Source organism: Melospiza georgiana, chromosome 2, assembly GCF_028018845.1.
Source record: "Melospiza georgiana isolate bMelGeo1 chromosome 2, bMelGeo1.pri, whole genome shotgun sequence".
Lineage (NCBI taxonomy): Eukaryota > Metazoa > Chordata > Aves > Passeriformes > Passerellidae > Melospiza > Melospiza georgiana.
The window spans coordinates 102,109,489-102,136,147 of NC_080431.1; the positions used below are offsets into that span (position 1 = coordinate 102,109,489).

General features: G+C 42.0%; 1 protein-coding gene across 6 annotated transcripts in view; it reads left to right on the top strand.

Annotated features, from left to right (window-relative positions):
• Window positions 1-1,005: 1,005 nt before the first annotated feature.
• LOC131097038 (ras-related protein Rab-9A) overlaps window positions 1,006-26,659 on the top strand; it is a 28,210-nt gene continuing 2,556 nt past the window's right edge. The window contains exons 1-3 of one of the 6 annotated variants that reach the window (XM_058045715.1): window positions 3,316-3,386; window positions 3,517-3,618; window positions 11,647-12,650. In XM_058045715.1, coding sequence (XP_057901698.1) covers window positions 3,606-3,618; window positions 11,647-12,650 — 1,017 coding nt within the window. In that variant the 5' untranslated portion in view covers window positions 3,316-3,386; window positions 3,517-3,605. Of the gene's footprint in view, window positions 1,061-3,315; window positions 3,387-3,516; window positions 3,619-11,646; window positions 12,995-18,729; window positions 18,896-22,335; window positions 22,424-26,659 lie in introns of those variants that run through there. The other 5 variants (XM_058045714.1, XM_058045713.1, XM_058045716.1 and 2 more) reach the window with 5 other exon arrangements.

A 26,659-nucleotide genomic window follows, 5' to 3' on the forward strand; every position in this document is an offset into this window, starting at 1 on the left:
TCAGCCAGACCATGGCACTGAGTGCCCCATCCAGACTTTCCTTAACACCTCCAGGTACGGTGACTGCCACCTGCCTGGGCACTCCATTCCAGCATCTAGTCACTCGTTCTGTGAAGAAATTCTTCCTAATGTCCAACTAAACCTCTCCTGGCACAGCTTGAGGTGATATCCTCCCATCCTGCCACTAGTTGGTGGGAGAAGAGACCGATCCACAGCTGGCTACAATCTCCTGTCATGTGGTTGCAGACAGTGATAAGGTCACCCCCAAGCCCCCTTTTCTCTCGGCCCAACAACCCCGGCTCCCTCGGCCGCTTCCCATCGGACATGTGCTCCCAACCCTTCTCCAGACAGGCTCCAGTGTGACGGTGTTCACAGGGGTCTTAGGATGAGGGAAGAGACGAGGATCTGGCTCCATGTTTCAGAAGGCTTGATTTATTATTTTATTATATATATTATATTAAAACTATACTAAAAGAATAGAAGAAAGGATTTCATCAAAAGGCTAGCTAAGAATAGAAAAAGAAGGAATGAAAAACAAAGGCTTGCGTCTCGGACAGGGAGTCCAAGCCAGCCGACTGTGATTGGCCATTAATTAGAAACAACCACATGAGACCAATCACAGATGCACCTGTTGCATTCCGCAGCAGCAGATAACCATTGTTTACATTTTGTTCCTGAGGCCACTCAGTTTCTCAGGAGAAAAAATCCTAAGGAAAGGATTTTTCAGAAAATATCATAGCTACACTCCAGCACCTCAGTGCCCTCTCTGGAGTGAGGCGCCCAGAAGTGGACACGGTAGTCAAGGCGGCCTCAGCGGTGCCGAGTACAGGGGAAGAATCGCTTCCCTAGTCCTGGTACAACGGTACTTGGTACCTGTATTCCTGCTACACCGGGAAGTGGTTTCTCTTTCCGACACAGCCCGCGCCCGCAGCGGCGCTGCCCAGCCCGGTGTCCGCCGGCGCCCCGGCAGCGGCGAGAGCAGCGCGCAGCCGCCCGGGCCCGGAGATGGCGGCGCAGCAGGAAGCGAGCGGGCGGCGCCATGTCGGGCCCCGCTGCGGAGGTGAGGGCGCCAGCCGGGCTGCCGGGGCACGGGGCCTGCGGGAGCGGCGCTGTGTGTTTCGCCGGGGGCAGCAGGAGGGCGGTTTCCCCGCCTCAGTAGTGCCCGGGGAGCCGCCGTTCTTGTCTTGGCGGTGAGGCCTGGGAAAAGTGGCAGGAGGCACCAACGGCCCAGGTGCTCCGCAGCCCGGGTTTGCCCTTCAGCACGGTGCGAGCACCGGCTGGCACTCGGGACCGAGGGGAACGGGGAACAGCGCCCTGAGAAGCGGGGGTTTGGTAGGTAGGGCTGTGCTTGCTTTTCCTCCTGCCCCGGCTGTGCGGGGCAGCATTTCGCCCCTGTCAGAATTAAGCTAGACGAGTATGGGGGTGTGTGGCAGGAACGGGTGTGAGGAGCCAGGTGAGGTTTAGCTTGGACATCAGGAAGAATTTCTTCACCAGGGTGATTAGATGGAATGGACCGCTCAGGGAGGCGATGGAGTCACCGGTCCTGGAGGTGTTTGAGGACTTGGCACTCGGTGTCGTGGTCTGATTGACAGGTGATGTTCAGTCATAGGTTGGACTCGATGATCTCAAATCTTCTCCAACCTAATTAGCTCTATGATTTTGTGACGTTTTAATGAAGAATTTGGAGAAAACCCCACAGAGTTAGCGTGCCCGTGGCATTCTGGGTCACAGTTAAAGCGTGCATGGGCCCGCCCGTTTCCTGGGAAGCGACCACGGGCAGATATGCAGGCTGATCTCCCCAGGTTTCCGGGCACGTTTGCAGGCTGATCTCTCGCAGGTCTCCGGGCACATTTGCAGGCTGATCTCCCGCAGGTTTCCGGGCACATTTGCAGGCTGATCTCTCGCAGGTTTCCGGGCACGTTTGCAGGCTGATCTCCCGCAGGTTTCCGGGCACATTTGCAGGCTGATCTCCCGCAGGTTTCCGGGCACATTTGCAGGCTGATCTCCCCAGGTTTCCGGGCACATTTGCAGGCTGATCTCCCCAGGTTTCCGGGCACGTTTGCAGGCTGATTTCCCCAGGTTTCGTGGGCTGCTGACCGACATGGAGGTTCCAGTGGGGATTCTCAGCCGCTGGTGGCATGAGCCTGACTCCCAGCCTCGGCCAGACAAGCTGTCACTTGTGGCTGGCTTTAGCACCAAGAGAATGTGAGCTGATTCCAAATGCACACGGCTGGGCTGCTGCTCCCAGCTGCTGTAACCTTCCTTCTGATTTATATCGAAAGTGGCTGTAATTCTGCTCACAGAAGAGGCTGACCTTGGATTGGAAGCTACAGGATGGATATCTGTAATGGTGCTATTATGGGAATTCTTTATGTATTTCTCATATTGGTCTCCATGCAGCATTGATGTCTTGAAATAAGACATATGCTGGCATAAATATAGAAAGGAGTTAAAGTTCATGCTTTTAAATGTAGTATTATTTTAATAGTTAAATATATAAAAATCTATTTCATTTCAAGTGTATTTCACCCTTTGCTTGAACCAGTACATCATGGGTCTTTGATCAAGACTCTAAAGTATTAAGAAATTATGTACTTTCACTTTTAAGTGTTCATATTTTAGCATAAGGAATGTCAGCAGACACTAATAATATTTTACAAATACCACTTGTTTAAATCATACACTTTATCCATTCAGGATGGATGGCCTTTTCAAGAGCATATGTACTCTCTTGCATACAAAGGATGTATTTTTAAAGGAAAAAAGTTTTATAATTTTTCAGTGGAAAACCTGCAAAACAACAACAAAGTGATATTTAATCTAAGTATGGCCCCAGCAATGGAATGATAAATAGCAATAGTGTAGAGCCAAGACTTAACTAAAAAAAATAATGTTAAAGCAATGAAAAAATGGTGTTCGTCTGACAAATGATGAAAAGCTTGCAGAAGTTCATAAAGCATGTTTTTATTATTTACATGTTCATACATTACTTATATGAATTCATCAGCACAATTTTCCATAAAAAGACATTGCAAACTAAACATTTACCTTTGCTTGTAGTGTGCTAGAATTTAATTCCTTGCTAGCTGTATGTGATAAAGAATAATCTTTAAAGCTATTTTGTCAAGGAAATGTCTTCAAGAGAAAGCATTGCTTATTTCTCTCCAAAATTATTCATATTTTTATTCTAAAGTATTAAGTTAAGAAATGTGCTTTGTTAACAAATAAGTCTTAAGTACAATTTACTTACTGATTTAGGCTCCTGTTTTCAAGACAGTCTGTTTTGTTGGACTTCTGTGCCCCAGTGCAGAGCTCAGTGAAAGAAGGAAGTGTGATCCACCTCAGGAAAGCTTTGTTTACATTGAGGTTGTCCAGATTTCAAATAGGTACGTCTGCAAAAGGATATAAACAACACTTATGGAGACTAAAAAATAGATGGAAGAAAGTTTGATGAGATCTCTCACTTAAAAGCCAATGTTAAACCTGCAGCTCACAATATGTTCTTCTTCTCTGTAGGTTTAAAAAGTGCTAATTCTCCTTGGGTAAATGAACAAAAAATTTAAGACGAAGTTACAAAATAGTGGAGGAAAGCTGTAAAGCCAAGAATGAACATGAAAGGTAATGTCTGTATAGGGAAACAGGGAAAGACTTTTCAGTCATTGTAGAAGACTGTATAATAGAACATGTGAAAGTCAGAATTTTTTTTGAAGTACTGGCTGCTGGAGCCATGTTGTACATAAGACTGTAACCTTTCCTTTTTAAAAAGGGTGTAAACTCCCAGTCATTTTGTCTGCAGTGGAAAGATGGGAAAACTAGAGACTTACAAATTCATAAGAAATGCTGACCGGTTCCCTTTTTTTTTTTCCTTCTAAGAGCATCATAGTGTATAAGCCACTCTCAGTGTACTAGGAATTTTGAATTATGATACCCCAGTCTTAGGGAGACAATGTTGCAAATGCTTCTTGTGCACAGACATTGAGTAGAGGGAGCGGAGCCGCTGAGTGATACAATCCCAGTGGTGTTTTAAGAGCACCAAAATATACAATGAACTGCAACTGTTACCTGTATAAGGCAATACAGTTAAAGTGTGTTGAAGAAACTGGCTTCTACTTGGAGGTATCATGGCCTTCCTGAAGTTTTTTGGCTAGTTTGCTGTCTGAAGTGATTGGAAATATGGATATGAACATTTGCATCCGTCCAGGTGAACAGTTAGGAGTCTAAACTATATTGCATAAAAGTTTTTATTTAATAAATGATTACACAAATCAACTTAGATCATATTTCTATTGCCAGGTATGTTTCTTGAGTGAGGGAGAATGTTTATAGTAGCCTCTTGCTGTGGGAAAATGGTGAAACATTGTTCATGTTGTCTGTCAGATGTAACAACAGTTCTTTTTTGTTCTAAAATCTGTTACTGTTAAAGAAACGTGAATGTTAGGAAATGAAGCAGTAATTTCATAAAGTGCAAAGAACTCTTTCACACAGTGAAGTTTTGGTTCAGTACTGAGGCAGGTGATGTTAAAGGATTGATATTAGCATTTTCTGCTTGGCTCAGCTTTAGTTTTGCTCTTCATGATAGAGATGTGTTGGGAAAATGCCGGATTTTCCAGAAGCTTGGATTTTTATGCAGATGAAAAATAGTCTCTCTTGCAGGAGACTGTTAATATATAATGACTCAAGTTACTGTATGGTTTGTTGAAAACTGTGTGCAGCTGCACAAAAGGCTGAATCTCATGATAAACCTTACTGTAGCAGCATTAAGTCATGTCTGAGTCATCTGCTGAAGTTCCATTCAACACACTTCTTTTCTTATCTATTGTCACTTGAGGCCAAAATAGGAGTTCATGTTTAGAAAATGTGCCTGTGTGTCAAAGGCCTGACTTTCGACTTGCTTGAAGCCCCAGCTAGTACCTCATACTGACATAGTTGAAAGTGGCTGAGAGAAAAGGGATTCCTCTGCCAGCTTTGACAAGGCTTTGTCGTGAAAATTTGAAAAACCAGGGAGCTCCATGGAACATTTCTGGACCTTGTGTGCAAACTAGGAAATGGATTTTAGACTAAAGTTATTTAATATTGAAAAATAATCTGGTTGTACCTTAGAGAAACCCTGCAAGTGTTTCTTTATGTGAAATGGTACAAATTTTAAAGCAAATAGACACCCACTTTATACATAATTGCCAATAAAACTGTTGATGACAAATCTCTCAGAACTATATATATACATTTTATTATTGCCCCCTGAATCATAATTTATTAGAATGTGTTGTGAGTCTGTATATCTGTCCAATTGTGGAAGAGGTTAGCTAATATCTCCACTTGACACTTGTAACCTGTAACTTGTTAAAAGTAAATTTTGTAATTTTTTTTAACTCCATAAAATTTTAATAACAATGTCAACAATATCAATAAAAATAAAGATTTCATATCAGTGGAAAAATGTATTGCTTGTAACATTTTCAGTGTTCCAAGTAGTTAGCTGCTTCATTCAGTAGAAAAATTCACATGGTTAGGAAGACAGGATATAGGAAAAGCTGAAATATCTTCCAGAGTGAATCAGTTTAACTGTAAATGAAGTTATTAAAAGGAGCCCTTAGCAAGGTAATGTCTGCTGGGATGTGCATCCTCTCCAACATCAGCAGAGCAACCTAGAACTCAAAGTAGCTGTAGCTGTTCAATTTGTAAAGTATTTTCTCATTTTGCTTTTGCCATGGAACAAGTCAGGGTTTAATTTATCTGGTGTAGCTGTAATATATTGAACCTTTTCATGAGCTCTGTCTTTCATACTGGTGTCAAATGAAGCCAGTGGCTAAGCAGTCTGGGAAGGACAGCAGCTTTTCCTATCTCATTAAATCCATGCATGTTTGATCTTACTAGAAAAAATGTGCTGACAGCTCTGCATTGGGATTGATCCCTGAGGCTTGAGAATTTCATTATGTGCTCTATTGATTGTTTAATTATTTTTTAAAGCATATAAGAATTTAATTAAACATAGAGGGGTCTAGAAGAAGCAACTCCAAATAAGGATTAAAAATTGGCCTTGAAAAGGGGATACTCTGTGCATCTTCACAAGAATGGAATACACTCTACCATCTCTCCTCTTCAAACTTGCTAATTTGGGACGAAAGCTGTGGGGGAATGATTTCACTGAGAGAAACACAGGGTGGAGACAGTTTAGCTCCAGATTAGTTAAGAGTGCTGTAGTTCAAGCAGTCACTGATGTAAAAGGTGCAGAACAAAGCTACTTCTCCATATTAGTACTGTGTACTCCAGTGCTTCTGAATCCGTGAGTGAGAGGTGACTCTTGGTCAGTGAGATGTCAGTGGCCATGGACAGCTGGAAATTATACTGTTGTATTGCCTCAGTTCTCATTGTATTCACTTGGCTTTATTCATGTGCCTATTCTTTGAAGATGAACTTCTATCTAGTTCTGAATGTTTTAGGTATGGGAGGCAATCCTGTGGAGAAGCAGGAAGAGCTCTGATTTTTGCTGAGATGAAATAAAAGCTCCAGTAAATGGTTTCTTGGTGACATTGTTGATATCTGCTCTCCCACTGTAGATAGGATAAAGAAATGTTTCTGGGGTTGGAGGCTGGCTGAGAGAATTCTCTGATTTCTGCTTGGGCTCTTGAATTTAAAATAGCACTCAGTAATTTTCATTTTTTATCTGGTATTTAGGTTGCCCAAAGTAAGCTGTTGTTTCTAGGACTATGCTATGCACCATCTCTGCTGTAGCATTAACATTTTTAACACAATGTTTGCAGAACATTTATTCCCCTGTGTCATGGTTTAACCCCAGGTCCCACAAAGCCTCTCACTCACAGCCCCAGCAGTGGGACTGGGGAGAGAATGGGAAAGGTAAAAAACAGAAAACTCCTGGGTTGAGACAAACACAGTTTAATAGGAAAAGTAAAAGCTGCACACATAAACAAAGCAAAACCAGGAATTCATTCACTACTTCCCATGGGCAGGCAGGTCTTCAGACATCTCCAGAAGAGCAGGGCCCTACCATGTGTCACAGAGACTTGGGAAGACAAACCCCATCACTCTGACTGTCCCCCTCTTCCTTTTTCTTCCCCCCACTTTACATACTGAGCATGATGTCAGATGGTCTGGAATATCCTTTGGTCAGTTGGGGTCACCTGTCCCAGCTGTGTCTCTCCTCCCAGTCTCCCATGCAGCCCCAACTTCCTTGCCAGCAAGGCAGTAGGAAAGGCAGAAAAGGCCTTGGCTCTGTGTAAGCCCTGCTCAGCAATAATAAAAACATCTCCATAGTATCAGCCTGTGTTCAGCACAAATCCAGAGCACAGCCCCATGCAAGCCACTGTGAAGGAAATTAACTCTACCCCAAAGGACACCAGGACACAATGTTAGGAGTACTTGTCTTCTGATTCTTATCTGGGCTGTGGTCTGGATTTTTTTTCCAATTGCATAGGATTTCTTGGAGAAAATCTCACCTGCAGTGGAGGTTGGGATGAGGGAGAAAAGGACAGGTGTTCGCCCTTCGAAGACATTCATGCACACTTGCTTGGATGCATTCTGAGTTTGTCTTGGTTTTTCAGGGTTAAGACAAAATGGACAATGGCTTTGTACAAGATAAGGTGTAAAGCAAACACAAAGCATTTATCCCAAATGCTTTTGGAGGTGGCAGTGTTTTTCCCAGGGACTGAATTTACACTTAACAGCAAGTGTCTTGGCCTGGGTTGTGTTTTTTGTTTGTTAGTTTGTTGGTTGGTTTTCTCTTACTTAGTCATTTTACTGTTTAAAAATGTTCTGATTCAACTTGGTATTATTACACGACGGCCATATTTTAAACCTGAGGTAGCCTGATGTGGTTTTATTGGGTTTTTTTTTTTTTTGGAAGAAAACTGGCTTACAAGGTTTTTATTGATTGTCATCATTTATTCTTGTACACACAAGTGACTCATTATACCGTGCAGTCAGAGTGAGAGCTTGTAATGATTTGGCAAGAAAGTGCCTCATCAGCACAGCATTACAGAGTCTCATTGTAAATATGAGCCTTGTAACCTTCAGTGTAGCTTGGAATTCAAACTGATGTTCTCATGCATATTTGGAAAGTCATAGCAGTTAGGTGAAGTCCCTGGTGACTGGAAAAAGGGAAATGTCACTTCCATTTTTAAGAAGGAGAGAAAGAAAGATCCAGGGAACTACAGACTGGTGAGGCTCACCTCTGTGCCTAGAAAAGCCTCCTGGAAGATGTGCTAAGGCACATAAGAGATAGGGGGGCAATTCAAGGTAGCCAGTGGTGGCATTCTATGATAGAGTGATAGCAAGGGTTGACAAGGGAAGACTGACCAATGTCATCTATCTAGACTTCTGTAAGGCCTTTGTTATAGTCCCTCATGACATCCTTATCTCCAGATTGGAGAGACATGGGTTTTATGGATGGGCTCATTCATATTCAGTGGATGTGGAGTCGCTGGATGGATGCAGCCAAGGAGTTGTGGTCAGTGGCTCTATGTCTAGGTAGAGGCTGGTGGTGAGTGAGTCCATGGGACTCTCATGGGACTGGCACCCTTTAATATTTTCATCAGTGACATGGGCAGTGTCATTGGTGCACCCTCAGCAAGTTTGCAGATGATACCACAGCAGGACAAGATGCCATCCAGGGGAACCTGGACAAACTTGAGGAGTTGGGCCTGTGAGCACCTCCTGAGGTTCAACAAGCCTGAGGGCAAGGTGCTGCACCTGAGTCAGGGCAGTCCCAGACACGAGCACAGACTGGGAGAGGAAGTCACTGAGAGCAGCCCTGCAGAGAAGGGCTTGGGGGCTCCTGTGGATGAAGAGCTGCACGTGAGCCAGCAGTGTGTGCTTGCAGCCCAGAAGGCCCGTGGCACCCTGGGCTGCATCCAAAGCAGCCCAGCCAGCAGGTCAAGGGAGGGGATTCTCCCCCTCTACTTTGCCCTCATGAGACCCCACCAGGAGTGCTGCATCCAGCTGTGGGGTCCAGCACCAGAAAAACATGGACTTGTTAGAGCAGGACCAAAGGAGGACCACAAAGATGCTCAGAGAGCTGAAACACCTCTCCCATGGAGGCAGGCTGAGAGAGCTGGACTTGGTCAGCCTGGAGAAGAGGAGGCTTTACTGTGGCCTTCCAGTACTGTAGGGCCTTTATAAAAAGGAGGGAGAGGGACTTTTTATATGGGTAGATAGTGCCAGACCAAATGTGGATGGTTTTAGATTGACAGAGGGCAGATTTATATTAGATATTAGGAAGAAATTCTTTATGCAGAGGGTGGTGAGGCACCAGAACTGGTTGTCCAGAGAAGATGTGGCTGCCACATCCTTGGGAGTATTCAGGGCCAGGTTAGATGGGTCTCTGAGCAGCCAAGTCTAGTAAATGGCATCCCTGCCCATTGCAGGGGGGTTGGAACTATGTGTTCTTTAAGGCCCCTTCCAGCCCAAACCATTCTGTGATTCTGTCAGTGCTAAACTGAAATGCCCTGTGCAGTTGTGGGAGGGTTGAGGGTGTTTGTTTTCTACTGCACAAAATTGTGACACTATCATTTGTTCTTTCTTTTTCTTACAGCTCCACCTTAACAGAGATGCATGATTCATTTTGTAACTTAGGAAAAAAACTAGTCTTTCTCAGATTTCTTGTCTCTTAGAATCAGGAACACTGCTGAACTGCAGAACAGTGCTGACTGAGTTCGATTCAGTTAATTTTATAAATATTTGCTCAGCAGCATTTGTCAAATTGCGTTAAATCAGGTAGAAAAGCAGTCAAATTCCAAATTAAAAAAAAAATCAAAGCACAGTGTACAGACAGTAACTGGATAAGGGATTACTCTTTCCCTCCTGTCTGTATCCCAGCATCTATGGACTCTGCATGGTTTGTTTGCCAAAATTAGGCAAATATGTACCTTAAAAATGTGAAGTCTACTAAAGTTCATAGCGTAGTCATTTTATCTTTTTTCTTCAGAAGCTGGAGTTTTTCATGCACATTTCACAAGATTTCATGGGTTTGCTATGCCACAGCTCCCTCAAGTGGTAGAATAATTTTCCATTTGGAATTGCAGCTTGATTTCTGTGACACACTTGCATTCGCTTCAAAAGGTTTTGGGGCTTCTCCCAACTTACTGTTCTATCTGATTTATAACAGAAACATCAGAGTTCAAAGAACAGGAGTCTGAGCAGGGGAGGACTCAGGCTTGCTATACTTGGGTTCCCAGTGAGCTTTGGCTAGAAAATACACTGCAGTATTACCACGGCATCAGTAATTACAAGTTTCTTCCTCTGGGTACTCTGGAGACAGGGAACTGTTCTTGCTTTATCTTGGCTCTCCTACATGACAAAGCTCTTCCTTCTGTGTTCCTGTAGCAGAACAGAGGAGTGGATGCACTGACATTCTTTTTAGTGTCAGGATGCAGAGGGCTCAACTTAAGTATGTGAAAACTGGATCCTGTTTCTCTGAGTTTGAAACTTCTTGAGTGATAAATTGGTTTCTGAAATCGCCATTATTGAGGTTTTGCAGGACTTCAGAATGTAAGACAAGTGTTTAAATACAGCTTAAGGGAATGCTCAGAACATTTACTCTGGAGGATGGGTTGGTTCTGTTCCTATCGAAAAAAATGAAGTCTTGTCCTCTCTGTCCTTCTCTTTTGTGGAGCTCTGAGGTCCTACCTAAAGTTTGAACTTGTTTTGGTCATGTAAAGGACAAGTTAGCTGGTGGTGGTCATAGAAACAACAGTGTATCTCACCCAGCTGTATCTCTTGTCCCTTCCCTACCCCTGTTCTCAGGAGTGTTCATCATGGAAACATTGATGCTGCAAGTAACCAGCTTGTGACTTCTTCCCATAGGGATGTGTGTAGCTGGCCTTGTCTCTGGCAGGCAGAGGAGTTTTTCTGGAGTAGAATCAGGATGGATGCAATTTCAGACAGAACAAGGATTTTGTGCATAAACTTAGAAGACTAACTGTGGAAAAGAACACAACACTTAGAACACACCATTCATTTCTGCATTCTACATTTGATTCTCCTTATCAGTAAGAAGAAGAATACTGTTAGGAATATAAAATTATTTTTTTTGCATGTGAATTTTCACTAACAATGCACTGAACATTTTTTAATCAAAGGGCTTAATGAAAAGGAATCAAAAGGAAATACTATTGAAACCATGAGATTGCGCATTCTGAAGACCCCCTTTGATTTTCCTTTATGTGTGAGAATATATGGGAGCATCCTTTAATAATGCTACAGCTGCAAGAAAATATAGAGGGATCTGTCTTTAACCTTTGAGAATTTTCAAAGTTTGTAGATGTCAGTGTTTTGAAACACTGCAGGTGTCATTGTTTTTGAGCTGCCCCATCTTGATAATCCATCTGTAATATGATGCCAGAGCTAGCAAGGGAAGGGCAGCAATGGGACCTCAGTCTCTGACTTGCTTCTCTGAGAGCTGTAAAGGAGACACTTCTGAAAGAGATGATCTCTTGCACAGCAAGTGAACAGTTGAGGGACATGTAGGAACCAGAATGGTGTTTTTAAGAAAATGATGGGAAACCCAGTGATAGATACAAACAAAATAGTATAAAATAGCATAAAATTAAAAGAAGACCTTGTGTGAATATACAGGAGGTGAATTAATGTTGTAATTGTTGGAAAGGTGATGATCTTTTTGTTTGTTTCTAGGTTTAAAAATGTCTGATCTGAAAGATATTGTACACAGAGCCTTTTGTATTGAAACCCTGCTGTCTGAGAACAATTTGCAAGATATTGAGGATCATCTTAAAGAACTTGCAGATGTTGATATGACTGTAGAATATCTCCAGGGGACAGAAGTTACCAAGGCTGTATATAGAGTGCTCAAGAGCTGCCCTTCAGGAGAGTTGAAGAAGAAAGCAAAGCAGTTATTGTCAAAGTGGAAAACACTTTACAAGAATAACTGTGCCCAGTCATTGCAAGTTAAAAAGTCAGTTTCTGTGGATGTGAAAGAAGAAATTGAGCATCTCAGTGTAGTTCCTACAGAAAAGTTGCTGTCTGAAGGACCTGAAGGACCATGTCAGCAGGAGGCGTTAGATGGTACTAGTTCCAACACTTTGGTCCCATCACAAACTGTTAAAAATATGGTACATAACAATGCAGAAGGCAGTATTAATCAGCATTCTTCTTCTGAGGAACAGTACAGTGTTCATGAAAATTCTAAATCTGTTGTTAGCGAAGCCAGTCTGCAGCAGGACCTGATGAGAGCTCTGAGGTGTAAATGTGTGGATCTTCTTTACAAAGCTTTGATTGGTTCTGCCAAGGATGAAGAAGAAACTGTTAAATGGCTAGAGTTAGCTAAAGAAATTGAAGAACATATTTTTGCTCTTCATGCTAAAAATGATAAAAAGTATAAAAATTGCATCAGAAGTAAAATCTCTAACCTTAAGAACCCTAAAAGCTGCCACTTAAAGCATAACCTTTTTTCAGGAACTTTGAGCCCAAAGGCTTTTGCTGAGATGACAGTGATGGAAATGGCCAGTGATGAACTGAAACAGCTCAGGGCTCTGTACACAAAATCATCTGTTCAGGAACATCAGCTTCCACAGGTGATTAATGGCACACAGACAAACAAAATAAAGTGCAGACGCTGTGAAAAATTTGATTGCACTGTCACCATGATTGCCAGAGGAACTCTCTTCCTTCCAGCTTGGGTGAGAAACACAAATCCAGATGAACAAATGTTGACTTATGTTATTTGTAATGGATGTGGAGAACAATGGTACCACAGCAGATGGATTTGTTTGTAATGCTGTCCTTCTATAATAAAGGGCTTGGAAATGTGTATGACAACTTACCTCTGTTGAAACTCTGTAATTTTAAAAATTAAAAACAGCAAGATCAGTTTTAAAAATCTGCTAATGTATTTTTAAAGATGGCTTGAATGGATCCCACATGTTTTTAAGTAATGTAAATATGTAAAAAAATAAAGGGTAAAAGGAAAAAATTATTACACTGTATGTGAGTGGAATGTTTTCTAGTAAATCCATTAAAATTATTCCAAGTGCTGAGTTTTTCCTGAAGAGAAGGGATACTTGGAATTTTTTTTTAACTTCAGGAGGAGTTCTTTCACAGAACATAAGTTTCATTTGCAGTCAATAATTTACTGTTTCTAAAGCTGCAGTTCACATACTTATGTGCATTGCAGAATGTTCAGCATGGATTCACTCCTTAATTAAATAACTTTTTGCAAGCAAGTGTTAGATCATTTAGTTGATTTGAGAGGTGATTTCTAACAGGGAAAAAAGAAACTAAAAGTAGAGCATTAAAGGGGGTAAAAAGCAGCTAGCAAATGAAAGCAAGAATGAGATTCTGCTTTAGTGTTTTTAGCTATTAGAAGGAAAACAGGACTTGTGACAGTCTATCAGTATGCAGGCTGGATTTACAATGTAAGATGGTGTGTCCTGCTACTGCAAATAAATTAGTGCAGGATCAGACAATTATTTCAGAAAATGATGTAAATATACTATTGGATGTATGTTTATTTAATAAAAAAAAATTAATAAGAGTGGATATCCTCTCTGGAACTGGGACATCTGTCCTGAACTAAGAAAATTGATGTTTCTGTATATCACACATTACCCACAAACAATGAATAGAAGGAAATCCAGTAGCAGAAGTTTTTATACATATTTTTGTTCCAGAGTCAACAGGGTTCTCACTCATTGTTCACTAGAAGTATTTATTAAAAAAAAATAAATCTCACTATAGAAGTGACTTGTATCTTTTACAAATGCACAACAGCATTTAGCACTTCAAGGTTAAAATGTATCAGCAGAGCAGAGAAACCTGGTGAGTATTTGGTGGAGGAATTGAGGACAGTTCTGTACCCATCTGACTGTGACACAGCTGAGGCTGGCCAGCTCCTCTGGGCTGAGCTGCATGACCTCTCAGAGAAAGGAGCTGGAGGCATGACATTAGAAAATAGGTATTGGTGAACTGAATGCCAGCCAGGACTGAAAGACAGGCCTTTATCTGTATATGGGGAAATTTATGTGTAACCTGATGTTGCAAAGAGACACCTAAAGTATTCTACTGAAAAAAAAGATGAAAAATCTTTCTCTTCTGTGAAGAGAAAGCAGCATTACTTTCAGCAGCATTAGTTAGATGTTTAACATGTAAAAACATGCGGTTTTGGAGAATTGCACTGATGTAAAATGCACATTAAAGCTTTAGGCCAGACCCCCAGTGTTCAGCTGTGTAACCAAGGAGTTACTATGTGGCCTTCCTTCCCAGCCCTTACTTGTGTGCTGGAATTGATGCTGATGAGCAGTCCTGCTTTAGTGGCAGTACTTTTGTGTAAAGTGTTATTGTTAGCTTTCAGTGAAACTACAGGAGAGCAAACACTCCCGTGTTAGTGGATCACAGCAAGCACAGGATTGTGTGCAGTCATTTTGAAGGTCATGGTCCTGTTGAGGAGAGCTTTTTGCCAGCATTGTGCTGTGTCAGAACACCATGTAGCAAAAGACTTTATTTTAGCTCTGAACAACTTATAAATAATTTCTGCCTGCAGTTGGTTTTGAAGCCATTCCAGTAATGTACAGCTCATCCAAGTTTTATCTTGGCAAAGGGAAATATTACAAGGCATGGGGGGGTCTTTCTGACTGAATATATTTCAAGGGTAAAATTTGTATCTGTAACACTGACTACATTTGTGACATAATATGTAACATCATTTTCTTTTGAACTGCCCATCACTAAATGTGTAGCTGTGCAGGCTTAAAATATTTGGCTGGCTAAGATTATATGCTATATTACATGCTTTGTCCCAAAATGTATTTAAAAAGCCAACTTGCAACTACATAGTGTGTACAACAGCAGGAGGGTGTAGATCACTAGAGTACAGGAAGTAGAGTCCAGAAACAAAAGAAAAGCCTTGAAAAATGAGATGCTTTTATATTGTTGAAGTCTTTTTTTATTCCAGTTCATTCCGGGTGAGAAAAAGCTCTCTGGACTTTTTTAAGCAGGGACCATTAATTTGGGTATAATGTTTAGCATGTCTGTGCTGCTATTCCTACAAGGAATATGTCTGTAGAGGTGCTCTCCACAAACATAGGACAAATACATACTGAACAAGGCTAAAGTCTGTATTTGTCTCCCGGGGATTTTCCAGAAATGCTGTAAATTCAGCTCCTTGAATCCTGTGATTTAACAGAAGCAATAAAGTCTTAAACATAAATTACTCTCAAAGATCAAGCAGCCTGTAGCTGCAGAACTTGTGATACATATCTTAAGAAGATGAGAGCTGAATTAACAATGAATTTCACACAATTTTCAGTGTAAAAACAAAGGCACTATTCTATATCTGAAATGCTCTATTAATTGTAGTCAACGGCACTCCTTTAACACCAGTAACAAAACTCCTTCTGGTTCCTGGAGATCCCCTGCCAGATCCACTTCCATCTGTTCTGTTGAGTGCCTTTTCTATCTCTGTCATATCCCTCTTACTGTTCACTTTTTAGGGAGGTACTCAGCTGCCATTTGTTGTTTATAACTCTTTCTTCTTTTCAAAACTAAAAGGAAATTTTTGCTGTTTATTTTTCATTTAAAGTGTATTTCATTCCAAATGCTGTGCTATCTACTTTTGCTACTAAAGCAAAGAACTGCAGCTCTTTAAACAAAAACCAGCTCTTTTTTTGTGCCAAGCCTGGTAACAGGCTGTGGTTAAGGAGCAAATATTACAGTCCTTCAGGGAATCTTCAGGGTGTAATGGTCCAATTCACTGACTGCCTGGAAGATAAGGAAAGAAACAAGAGCACTTTGATAATTTCTTGGATTGCTTGGGAGCTGGCTTGCTGCATTCTGGTATTAAGAGAGCCATAAATGACTTCATATCCCCTTATTTTGTACTGTTGTAATTCAGCCAAGAAGTGACAAAGTAATGTTTTAGTGAGGCCATGTCATCACTTGCCAGGATGGGACATAGTCTCCTTGCCAGCTACAGATAGTAAAAAGTATTCTTCACAAGCTCTTATTATAAGAGAGCTTTGCTGATACAGAACTTCCTCCCACTCACAGAAAGTTGCCCTTTATTTGCCATTGGAAGTTTTTTGTGCTGTCCTCTCTGACATGGCATAACAACATGAATGCACCTCTGTGAACAAAATCCCTAAAGTGCAGAGTCAGCTTTCAGATGAAGGTGCATGTGAGGGAGCAGCAAGGCTGGGTTGCTGCACAGGGGGAGGCGAGCCAGGGGAGGATGGTGGGTGACAAGGCGTGCAGGGACAATGGCTTCAGTTGTAAGGGTCACTGTCTGGCAAACAAGAGCAAGGCAGGTCTGGTGACAATGATCTGCCAAAACTCCAGTGGGAACTGGGCAAGTCTGGGGACGTGCTGTCAGAATTTGAACAGGAATGACTTTGGTGCACTTGTTTCAAACTGCATCCTAACTGGGCATGTTCTTCTGTCTGACCTCAGGACTGGCAGGTGTGCTTCATGTGACCAGCCCTATCAGAAGCATTATTTGTTCTACAATTTGTGTTGTTTTGTAGCAATTGCTGTGTTTGTTACATACATGGTATGTAACAGAGTGGACACAAGGGAAAGGGCCTTCAGTTCCTGATCCTCAAGCACTCATGCATGTGTATTAACCATGAGAGTGACCCTACAATGCTCCTTTGTGCCTATAAAATCATGAGCATAGTAGCCATGGTTACACCATGGTTCTTTTCTATTTTCTTATACATTCCCATGTAAAGGAAATAAAAATACATCCTATCTGAGAAGTTCAAGAATTTTGTTTCCAAATAGAACTTGAAAAAATGAGCTATCTGGACAAGCTGAAAGTGATCCTCATGAGGGTCAGTGAGGCCAAGTACAAGATGCTGTACAGGGCTCAGGGCAACCCCTGATGTCCATACAGGCTGGGAGTTGAATGGATTGACAACAGCCCTGAGGAGAAGGACTTGGGGTTGGGTGCTGGTGATCAGAGGCTGGACATGAGCAATGTGAACTTGCAGCCCAAAAAGAATCAAAAGCAGCATGAACAGCAGGTTGAGGGAAGCGATTCTGCTTCTCTACTTTGTGTTCATGAGATTCCACCTGCAGTCCTGCATCCAGCTCTGGGGTCTCCAGCATGGGAAGGACATGGACCTGTTGGAGCAGGTCCAGAGGAGGCCACCAAGATGATCAGAGGGCTGGAGCACCTCTTCTATGGGGAAAGGATGAGACAGCTAGGGGGGGTTCAGCCTGGAGAAGAGAAGACTGTAAAGACCACATTGAAACCTTCCAGGACGGGGACAGACTTTTTAGCAGGGCCTGTTCCAGTAGGATGAGAAAGGAGCATAGATCCAGACTGGACAGACAGACTATATTCAGGCTAGGAATTCATTTTTTTACAGCAAGGATGATGAAATCCTGTAACAGGTTACCCAAATTGATGGTGGCAGGACTCTGAGCAATCTGATCTAGTTGAAGATGTCCCTGCTCATTGCAGGGTGATTGGACTAGATGACATTTAAAGGTCACTTCCAAGCCAAACTATCCTGCAATTCTAAATTTGTATGTATCCAAAGTGTTTAAAAACAAAATCTAGTATTGTTTCAAAACAAAAACATGGTAGCTTCTCCCCAAAACATAATAAAATAATTATTTCCTCAATTTCTAAATGCAGCTTTTTCTTCTGTGTAAATAATAAGATTTATAACTGATCAGAGCTTATATACTTTAGAATTACCATAATTTAAAGTCCGCTTTCCTACTCCTTTAGCACTTGCTTGTCTTTTACTCTAGAATTGGATGAAAGTAGATTGCAGGGGAAAAAAGCACTTAAAAATTTTTGAAGTCCAGCTTTGTTAGATAAAAGTGGGTCTGGTATCATAAGATTTGCCTCTAGCATGGCCTGCCTTTTAATAATCCTGTTCTGTCAGTAGGAGACATCTCCTTTTGATGTTACTGAGATCTTGTTTTCCATTCCTTGGGCCGTGTTGCTGTCTGATCCAAAACAAGACAACTCTACAAGTGGCAATTCCAGTCTGGTTGCATCTGCCTTATGATCAGAAGCATGTGATGACTGCTTGAGCAAATGGGTGCACTTATGCCTGTCATCACCTATTCCTCCTGATGGTGTGGGAACCTCTTTAATGTTTTTTTCGTATTAATTATACTTTGCCCTCGTGAGGAGATAGTAAGAGCACAGAAAAGACTTATCACTGTCTCCTTTAGCTTTTCTCACTGTGATCTTGTTTCAACAGTCAAGTTGGTGTTATTCTGAATTATTACAGGAAAAAGAGTGTCTGGCTACTTTTTTGAAATAGTGTGCTTTGTATTTTGATGAATTCCTTCACTGATACCTTAAATGTTTCTACTTGTAAAATGAAGCTGCCTTACAATTGCGAGTTTGCACACCTGGGGCCCTTAGTGTGGAGCACAGTGAGACTACTGCCTTTAATAAATAACTCTGACCGGCAGATACTTTATAAAGGCATTTTCGGGCTTAACAGTGCAGGGCATTCTAGAGCAAGTACAAGTTATCATTTCCACAGGAACGCTCTCAGACGGCGCACGGTAGTGATCGGTGGGAGATGGCTTCAATGAGCCTTTCCGGCCCCGGTTGGGCTGTGGGCACAGTTTTTCCCGCTGCCGGCTGTCCCGTTGTTCCCGTTGTTCCCGCTGTCCCCGTTCCCGCACCATCCCGCAGCTCCGGCCGGAGCGACTCCCCCCGTTCCCGTCGGGGCGTGGCCCTGCCCGGTGGGCGGGCCCTGCTCACGTGGTGCCGGTCCCGCCCCCGGCCTGGCCGCCATGTTCGTTCCTTCCGCAGCGCCCGGTGGCGGTGGCGCAGCCGGGGACCGGGACCGGCGGGAGGAGCGGCGGCAATTCCCTTCCCGCGGGCAGGGATCGGCCTCCCCAGCGCGCTCGGGAGCGGCGGCAGTTTCCTTCCCGCGGCCTGGAGCCGAGTCAGGTTGCGTTATTTTCCTTTCCCTTGTTGGCGCGTTCCCCGCCGCTGCCCGGGATCCCAGGGGCGCTCCGCGGTGTTCCCTGGCGGGAGCGGGAGGGCAGCCCCGGCCGGGCCCGCGGTGGGAGGGGGCCCCGGGCGCTCCCCAGAGCCGGTGCGGGTGGCGGGGAATGTGGCGTGATCCGGCATCCCGTGACTCCGGGGCAGGCGGCGGCTCCTTTGGGAAGCGGCTCCAGCTGGCCTGTGGCCGGTCACCGACCCCGGAGCGCTTCCTCCCGTCTGAGAGACATCGCTGATCTGTCAGGCTGAAACCCGGCTTCGTACCTGTGTGCTCAGCGCGGTTCAGACTGGGAACAGAAGAAGTATTGAAGCTCCTTTTATCTTCTTTTCCTCGCTGCTGTGGGCTTGGAGCGGGCAGCCCAGGGAGGTGATGGAGTCACCGTCCCTGGAGGTGTTTGAGGAAAGGCTGGACGTGGCACTCAGTCCGCGGGCTGCTTCGCAGGGATTGTCCGGCCATAGGTTGGTCTCGGTGATGGCAGAGGTCTTTTCCGACCCAATGGACTCTTGTGTGGAGATCGGCCGCCTGCCCAGCGCGCCCTTGGGTTTCACTTCTTGTTTGAAGCAGTGGCTCGGCTCAGCCGCTCTGCGGGGCCGGGGGATTCCCGGTGGCGGCAGGTGTCTCTGCGGGCTCAGGCGTGGGCAGGGGCGGCTGAGGGAGTTCCCGGTGGCGGCAGGTGTCTCAGCGGGCTCAGGTGTGTGCACGGGTGGCCGGGGCAGTTCCCGGTGTGGGCGGGAATGGCCGGGGCAGTTCCGGTGTGGGCAGGGGTGGCCGGGACAGTCCCGGTGGCGGCAGGTGGCTCTGCGGGCTCAGGTGTGGGTAGGGGTGGCCGGGAGAGTTCCCCGTGTGGGCAGGTGGCTCTGCGGGCTCAGGTGTGGGCAGGGATAGGGATGGGCCAGGGCTGGGAATCGCCCACGTCTGCGTGGTTATTGGGCTGCTCTCGGTATAAGTAAATCCGTGTTACAGGTAACTTGTTCAAAGCAATTTAGTGGCTAACAGGATAGTGCAAGAGAAATAGTTTTAAAAACCTCCATTAGTGCCTTCATAGCAAGGTTACGTGTAACTAGATCCATGGAGAGCATTTAAGTTTTATTAACTTGGGTGGGAAGCTAATAAAAGTTAAGTGGGAAGTTAAGTAGGGAGCGTCTTGGCTAAGTTTTGTTCAGGAACTGAAATGCTTGTCTGCAGATAGCCCTCATGCAGCCTCCCATCCCTACATGTTGTTTTCCTTCTTGTCCATAATAATTTACAGCTACACTAAATAAGCATGTGGGTTTTATTTGTCTTTACTTTCAACATGTTGTGCAACACTGAAGTTGTCAGTGCTAGCTTTTTTTAGAGCAAGGGTGGCTATGTGTGACTGGGTTTTTTTCAGGGTTTTTTTTTGTTTGTTTATTCAAAGTGTTTTTCCATTACTTTTAGTAGCTTTGAAGGTAACAAGCTGTAATGGCAGACTGGAGGGAGAGCACACATTCCCAAAATTTTCTTAGCACTTTTATTTTCAGGGAAACCTAATCAAAGGATGATACAGCTCTATCTGTGTTTCATACCAGCATCAAATTTATAATGAACAGTTACTTTTCTCTGTCTCCATTCAGGTTGTACGGAGCTGTCTTTGCTGTCTTAATCTTAGTAAAGCCTTTTCCATAAAGTTAAAAAGAGACAGTGGGTATTAAAAAAAACCAAAATAAAACAAACAAAAAAAAACCCCAACAAACCAAAACACCTGCGCTAGCAGTTCTTGTTTCATTGTTTTACTTTTGAGCGCTCAAACACCGTCAGTTTCCTTAAATTGAAAATCTGTGTAAGAAAAGAATTGCAGAGGGTCAAATAAGATATTTAGATTTCAAGCTTTGTTTTATTTTGTGTCAATTTGGTAATAAATTATGGGAAACAGATCTTCCAGCTCCTTAGTTTTGGAATTTTACATAAATGTTTCACAATGGATAAAAACTTCCCAGCAAAAAGGCTTGTAAGAAGTCCTTAGCGTTTGTTGTTTATTTTATTTTTTAATAGTGTTCGTTCTCCCCTGTGTTTTGTTTTTGTTTTCCTTCTGAGCAGACAGGTGTGTTGGCCTGGTACAGTGTAACCCACTTAATGCCTTAGGGATGGGCTTTTGTCACAAGAGCTACACTGGGAGGAATATGAATGTACAAGGTAGCCTTGAACCAATAGAGGCTGCTATTACTAAGATTCCCTGAAGGAAAAGGGAAACTAATGCAAGGGAGAAGGATGAGCACATTTGGGCAGAAATAATTGCTGGATAAGTTATTGAAAGAGTGGAAGCAGTAATAGAGAAGTAGGTTGCAAGGAGAATGTCAAATAGCTCAGGCATTGTTAGCAGTGTTGGACCAGGAGCAGCAGCACTGAAGGATGTTTTGAAGTTGGCTGAAAGTAATAGAATATTTAAGATGGAACATATTTAACTGTGAACTGCTGAGAAATGTCAGCTGACTAAATTGGAATAAATAAGTTTGCTCATTTTACTCGAATTTGGGGAATGAGGTTGGAGGTGAAGGTTAGGCTTATGCAAGATTAAACTGGGAGAGATTTTGCTAATTGACTTTGTGTCTAGCTAGAAGTTAGAATAAATGAAGAGATTTTGGCAGTAGGTGCTGAAATGATTTAATGATCCAAGGGTTTTGTGAACTTCAGGATTCCTTCCTTTGGCCACTGGGTCTTTCATAGTCCTGGGTCATGCCAGGCAACTGTTTGAACTAGAATCCTGAGCTTCAAAGGAGTCAAAACCTTACAAAGAAACCCCCAAATAAAACTTTTTTTGGTATCTGAATGAGTGGCAGCAGCTGAATGACAGTTCATTTTGGGTTGGGTTCATATAAGAAATTACAAGTAAATTCTAGTGATTTTTTGTGGTGTTAGATCAAGGCTGCTTAGAACAAGAGGCAATTTCAGATAGTCTGTGTTTTCTTTTGGATAGATGTTTAATAATTTGCTGACAAGTTATCTTCGTAGTGCAGTGGTGAAATCAGAGATACAGGAAGGAAGACTGGTGAGGAGATGAGGACTTTGGTAGGGCTGGCTCTGAGGCAGCTGACAAGTGGCTGTCAGCAAAGGGGAGTTCCTGATCCACGGCTCTTACGTCAATGCCCGTGGAGGGGAGGGTCAGGTTGGAGGCTGACTAATGTCTCTGCTTGTAGCACGTTCGAAAGTACAAAGCCTGTGGCCTCTTGGCTTCATATCTGGTTGTTTTCCTTTGAATTGAGAAAGTCTTTCAAAGTCAAACATGTTTGTGGCCTCTTATGCACTAAAAAAGTATTCTTCTGCCATTTAATTGACCAGGGTATAAACCACTGCCTCCCAAATCAAAGAACGAGGATTGACTAAGGGGAGAAAAGTGAGAAAACATGATTCTGTCCTTTCTTTTCAGATTTTTGGAAACTTGCAGATCTGCTATAGGCAACAAGTTTTACCACTGTAGTGATTGAGGGCTGAGAAATGTAAATCCTCCACAAACAGTAAGTGTTGAAAACTATGTAGTTTTGGATTCTGCCCTTTCTGCTGCTACTCTTGTAGTTCTTGGGACTTCTTTTCAGACCTTTCACAGAGAAGCAATTAATGTCATTCTTTGATGGGCTGCTTTAACTAACAAACTATGTTTTCTATGCTAGTCTGGCAATTATTGTCAAATGCTTTGTTTCTGTGAAAAAACCCAACTACTAATGAGGGAGGGAGTTTACATTTCCATTGAAAGGCAAGTGTTTTTTCAGTCAAAATGCTTGCAGTGGTGTGCCTCTTTAAACTTCTAATCTGATACCAGTGGCTTAACAAAATATGGTGGCTTAGTAAATAAAATTGTGAATAAGCTTCAAAACTGAAATGGAAGTGCTTATATGTGTAAATTTGAGGATAGGAAGTTGTGAAACATGGTCAGTGTTATGCTTATAGGACTGCTAATTCTGCTTGTCCATAACTTAAGTGTCTTTTTCTTAAGTCAAAGATGGCCCTTTTTGGCTGATGGCACATTAGGTTGTAACAATGTAAACAATGTAAACAAATGATTACTTACATGATGGGAACAAACTTGAGTCTATTTTATATTTAACAGTGTTAGTTAAAGGACAGTGTACCACATATCCTCAAGAAAACCTTTAGGTTTAGTCTTGGTTTTGTATAGTAGGTGATTCATCAAGTGACCACTGAATGACAGTGATAACCGAAACAAATTTTCTTGCCTATTTCCAAGTTAGAAAGTAAATACAAGTGGAGAAGCAATTGTCTGGAAATTAGAAGTGTCCCTTACATCTGTTTCTTCAAAAATGCTGAGGCAGTTCAGTGGTGGTGTTACAATAGATCCAGGGTTTGGTGCCCTATTAAAAACGGGGAGATTTCAGTTGCTATGTGTTATTTTGTTTGGATTTTTAATGGTGTGCTGCAGAGGCTGGTATCAGCATGGGAAAAATAAACTAAATAGGTCCAATTACCTTGGTTTGCTTAATAGTTTACATGGGGTTTGCAGCTTGCTGACATTACAGAGGCAGTGCAGTTGCTGTGTTGGCCAGCACTGCTTTTCCATAGAACTTGGGTTCAGCATTTGTCTTCAGCCCTCAGTACACTGGTGTGAGTGGGTCCTCCTTAATCTATGAAATTATTTTTATAGTAAAAAAGGACAAATTCTTAGATTTGGGTTCACATGTTGCTACAATAGTTTTCCAGACCAAGAGTCTTGCTTTTCTTTGAGTGCTGCCTCAGTACCTATAAGAGAGGTATTTGTACTCAAAGACAGATATTAAGCTGGAAGTAACACAATCTAGATGGATAGACTGGACAAGGCAGTGGTATTTTGTTAACCTTTGCAGGACTGCATTTTGTAATGTAAACTGATTTTTCTGAGGTTGCTTAGCTGTTTGTCTTTTGTTGTGACAGCAAATATTTGGACTGATAGTGGAAATATTTGACTTGCAATTCATTTTACTGTTTAAAAGGGACATCCTTAAAGGCAAAAATTAATTTACTGTTTTGTGTTATGGTATATGATCATATCATAAATTACATTTAGTAGAAAATGTTCCCTGCTTTTAACAGAAATATTGAAGTCAGTGATTAAGCACTGTAATCCTTTTTAGTTAGGGGAAGCAATTCAGAAATGGTTATCAAAATGAACCAGAGTGAGGCTGCTTTTTATTTGCTCTTTTTTTGAATATTGACATGATTGAAGGCCCTTTGTCTACTAGGTTGAGATTACTTTTACATTCACTAATTGTTAAGAAATAACTATAACAAACAGTTACATCTAATTCTATACTGTTTTGTGATTCCTAACGCTGGGTAAAACAATCAGATGCACGTTAGGAATTAAGCTTTTGTTTTGTTTTCAGATGATGAATGATGATTTAAACTGAAAAATTGACATAGTAAATTTTCAGAAACATCATATTGTATGTTAACCACCCCTTCCAAAACCACTGTCAAAATGCACATTATACAGATAAATTGTATAATAGGAGAAATAATATTAATTCTTGTAGTGTTTTAAGTATTTTATCATTGTATTATTTATTGGAGTGATAAGGCTTCATAACTTTAGAAAAAACAATTTAAAAAATTGAGTTTTTTAAAAATCTTAACTTATTTAAAATGCACAACTAGAAAAGAAATGCAGCAGTTTACTGTTTTGAAAAATACAGCTGATTCAGCAGATACTCTAAATCACTTTATCAGTTGTGGCTGCAGATGAGTCCCTTATACAATAATAAAACTGTAAATGTATCAAGTCTTGCATGCTTTCAAACAAAAATACTTATTAATACTTTCAAACATGCTTCTTTGGTGCTTCAGATACAGCTTGTCAGCATCTATTTAAATTATTCAATGTATATTCCATTATTTTGGATTAAAAACTTTACAGAAACTTAATTCCAGCCTAGCATGGCAGCTGTGGAAACTGAATGTACTGAAAAGCAACATTGCTTACAACATCACTGAAGACTCTTTCTGTAGAAAGGACCAGTTTGGTCCACTTTTAATAGTTTGTGGTTGGTCTGTAATTGTCTGCCCAGTAAAACTAATTTTATGGTCATCAGTCTCTTAGACCTCACTGGAATGGCCCACATAGCTGAAATTGTGCAAATTAACTTTGCAGGTTCTAGATGCACAAAGCAGTAGATACTGTTAACACCTTGCTTATGTGTATTTTGTTTAAAATGTGGCTTTGTGGACAATTTGATGATGATAACTGCCATTGATAGAAATGCAGATGCTAAAGAACAATGCAGAGTGCTTAGCACCAGTCAGAACCACCTAAGCCAGTTATTTGTGCACGTTGTGTCATCCCCGGAAATTCAGATTTCTGCAGGACTGGAAAAATAAATTATAACTTGTTCCCTGCACTGGTGGAAAGAACAGGAGAACATTCAGTACCCTCTGTGCCCATGAAAGCATTATTTATTAAGAAGCAGCTCCTATCTATTGATGTAGAAACTGGAGATATAAATAAATACACTAGATCATTTTCAGAGTTAAGAGTTAAGTGTCTCTTAACTGCAGCTCTTACACAAGTAGTCCAGTGACTCTAATGAGGCTTTTTGCATGCACTAAAATGTATGTGTTCATAACCTCAGCCCTAGCCATTATTCTGTAGCTCTCTGAAGGGTAAGTGAACTATCTTATTGTAGCTTCTTAGAAGTTTTATTATCATACAAACCTGTACAGAATTAAGATTTTATAAACGTTGTTAATTATGCAGTATGAATAAATTAAATTCCTTGCTCTGAAAAACATTTTAATGGAAGCAGTCACTTCCTTGTATTTTGACTTTTTTGTGTGTGTTGAGGCTTCAAACTACCCCTTTTGTCTTACTGTAGATTGTGTCTAGCAAGTAAATATTCAAAGATGGAAAGTCACTGATAAAAAAAATTCCTGAAATTTCTTGCTCCTACTGTAGGCCTTGATTGTAAGGCAGCACAGAGTCATATGACTCTCACACCAGCTTGTATCAGGTTCTAATTCTACAGCCACACTGTGGGTGATGTATATGCCAGTAATGCTAATTACAACTAGCAAGACCACATTCCTTCCTTCAAAGAAAGAGAGGGACTAGGCAACTTATGACCCATTTCCATTTTAAATAGATGCTATTTTCAGAGGAGCCTGGTAGGGCTGAAGCCCAGACTATCAGGTAGGTTTAGGAACACATTTCTCATACAGAAGCTTCAGTTTGGGCTTGATAAAATGAAACTTTACCCCCAAGCAATTAAAACACCATGTTACAGTATTAGATGACTCTACAGTTGTGAGGGCAAAGGTTGGGTACAAAGCACTAATAAGCAAACTACTTTAGTGCTAAAGGATTTTTTTTTAATTTCTTTTTAAGTCTAACCGTTAAAAAGCTTTCTTTGTTTGTCACTAATTTGCCGTCCCCATGCTGGCTGCCCGACTATTCACTGGCACTTCCAGAATTTCTGACAGTTTTACTATGGGAAGTTGACACTTCCTTACTGAACTGTCATTGTAGGCTTCGGCTTGGTATGTGGCATTTTGAGTAGTGACAGCTGACTTTCTTTTGTGCAAGTTTTAATAGTTTTTCATTCATCAGTGCTGTTCTGCAAGGAGTAAACTATAAACTATTGAATGCTCATCTAAATAAAATGACAGCATTTGCATTAGTTTCATAGATAACTGTTTCTAGTGCTTTGGTTTAAAAAGTAACTTCGGTGATAAAATACAGCACTGATGTGACTAGTTAAAGGCACATG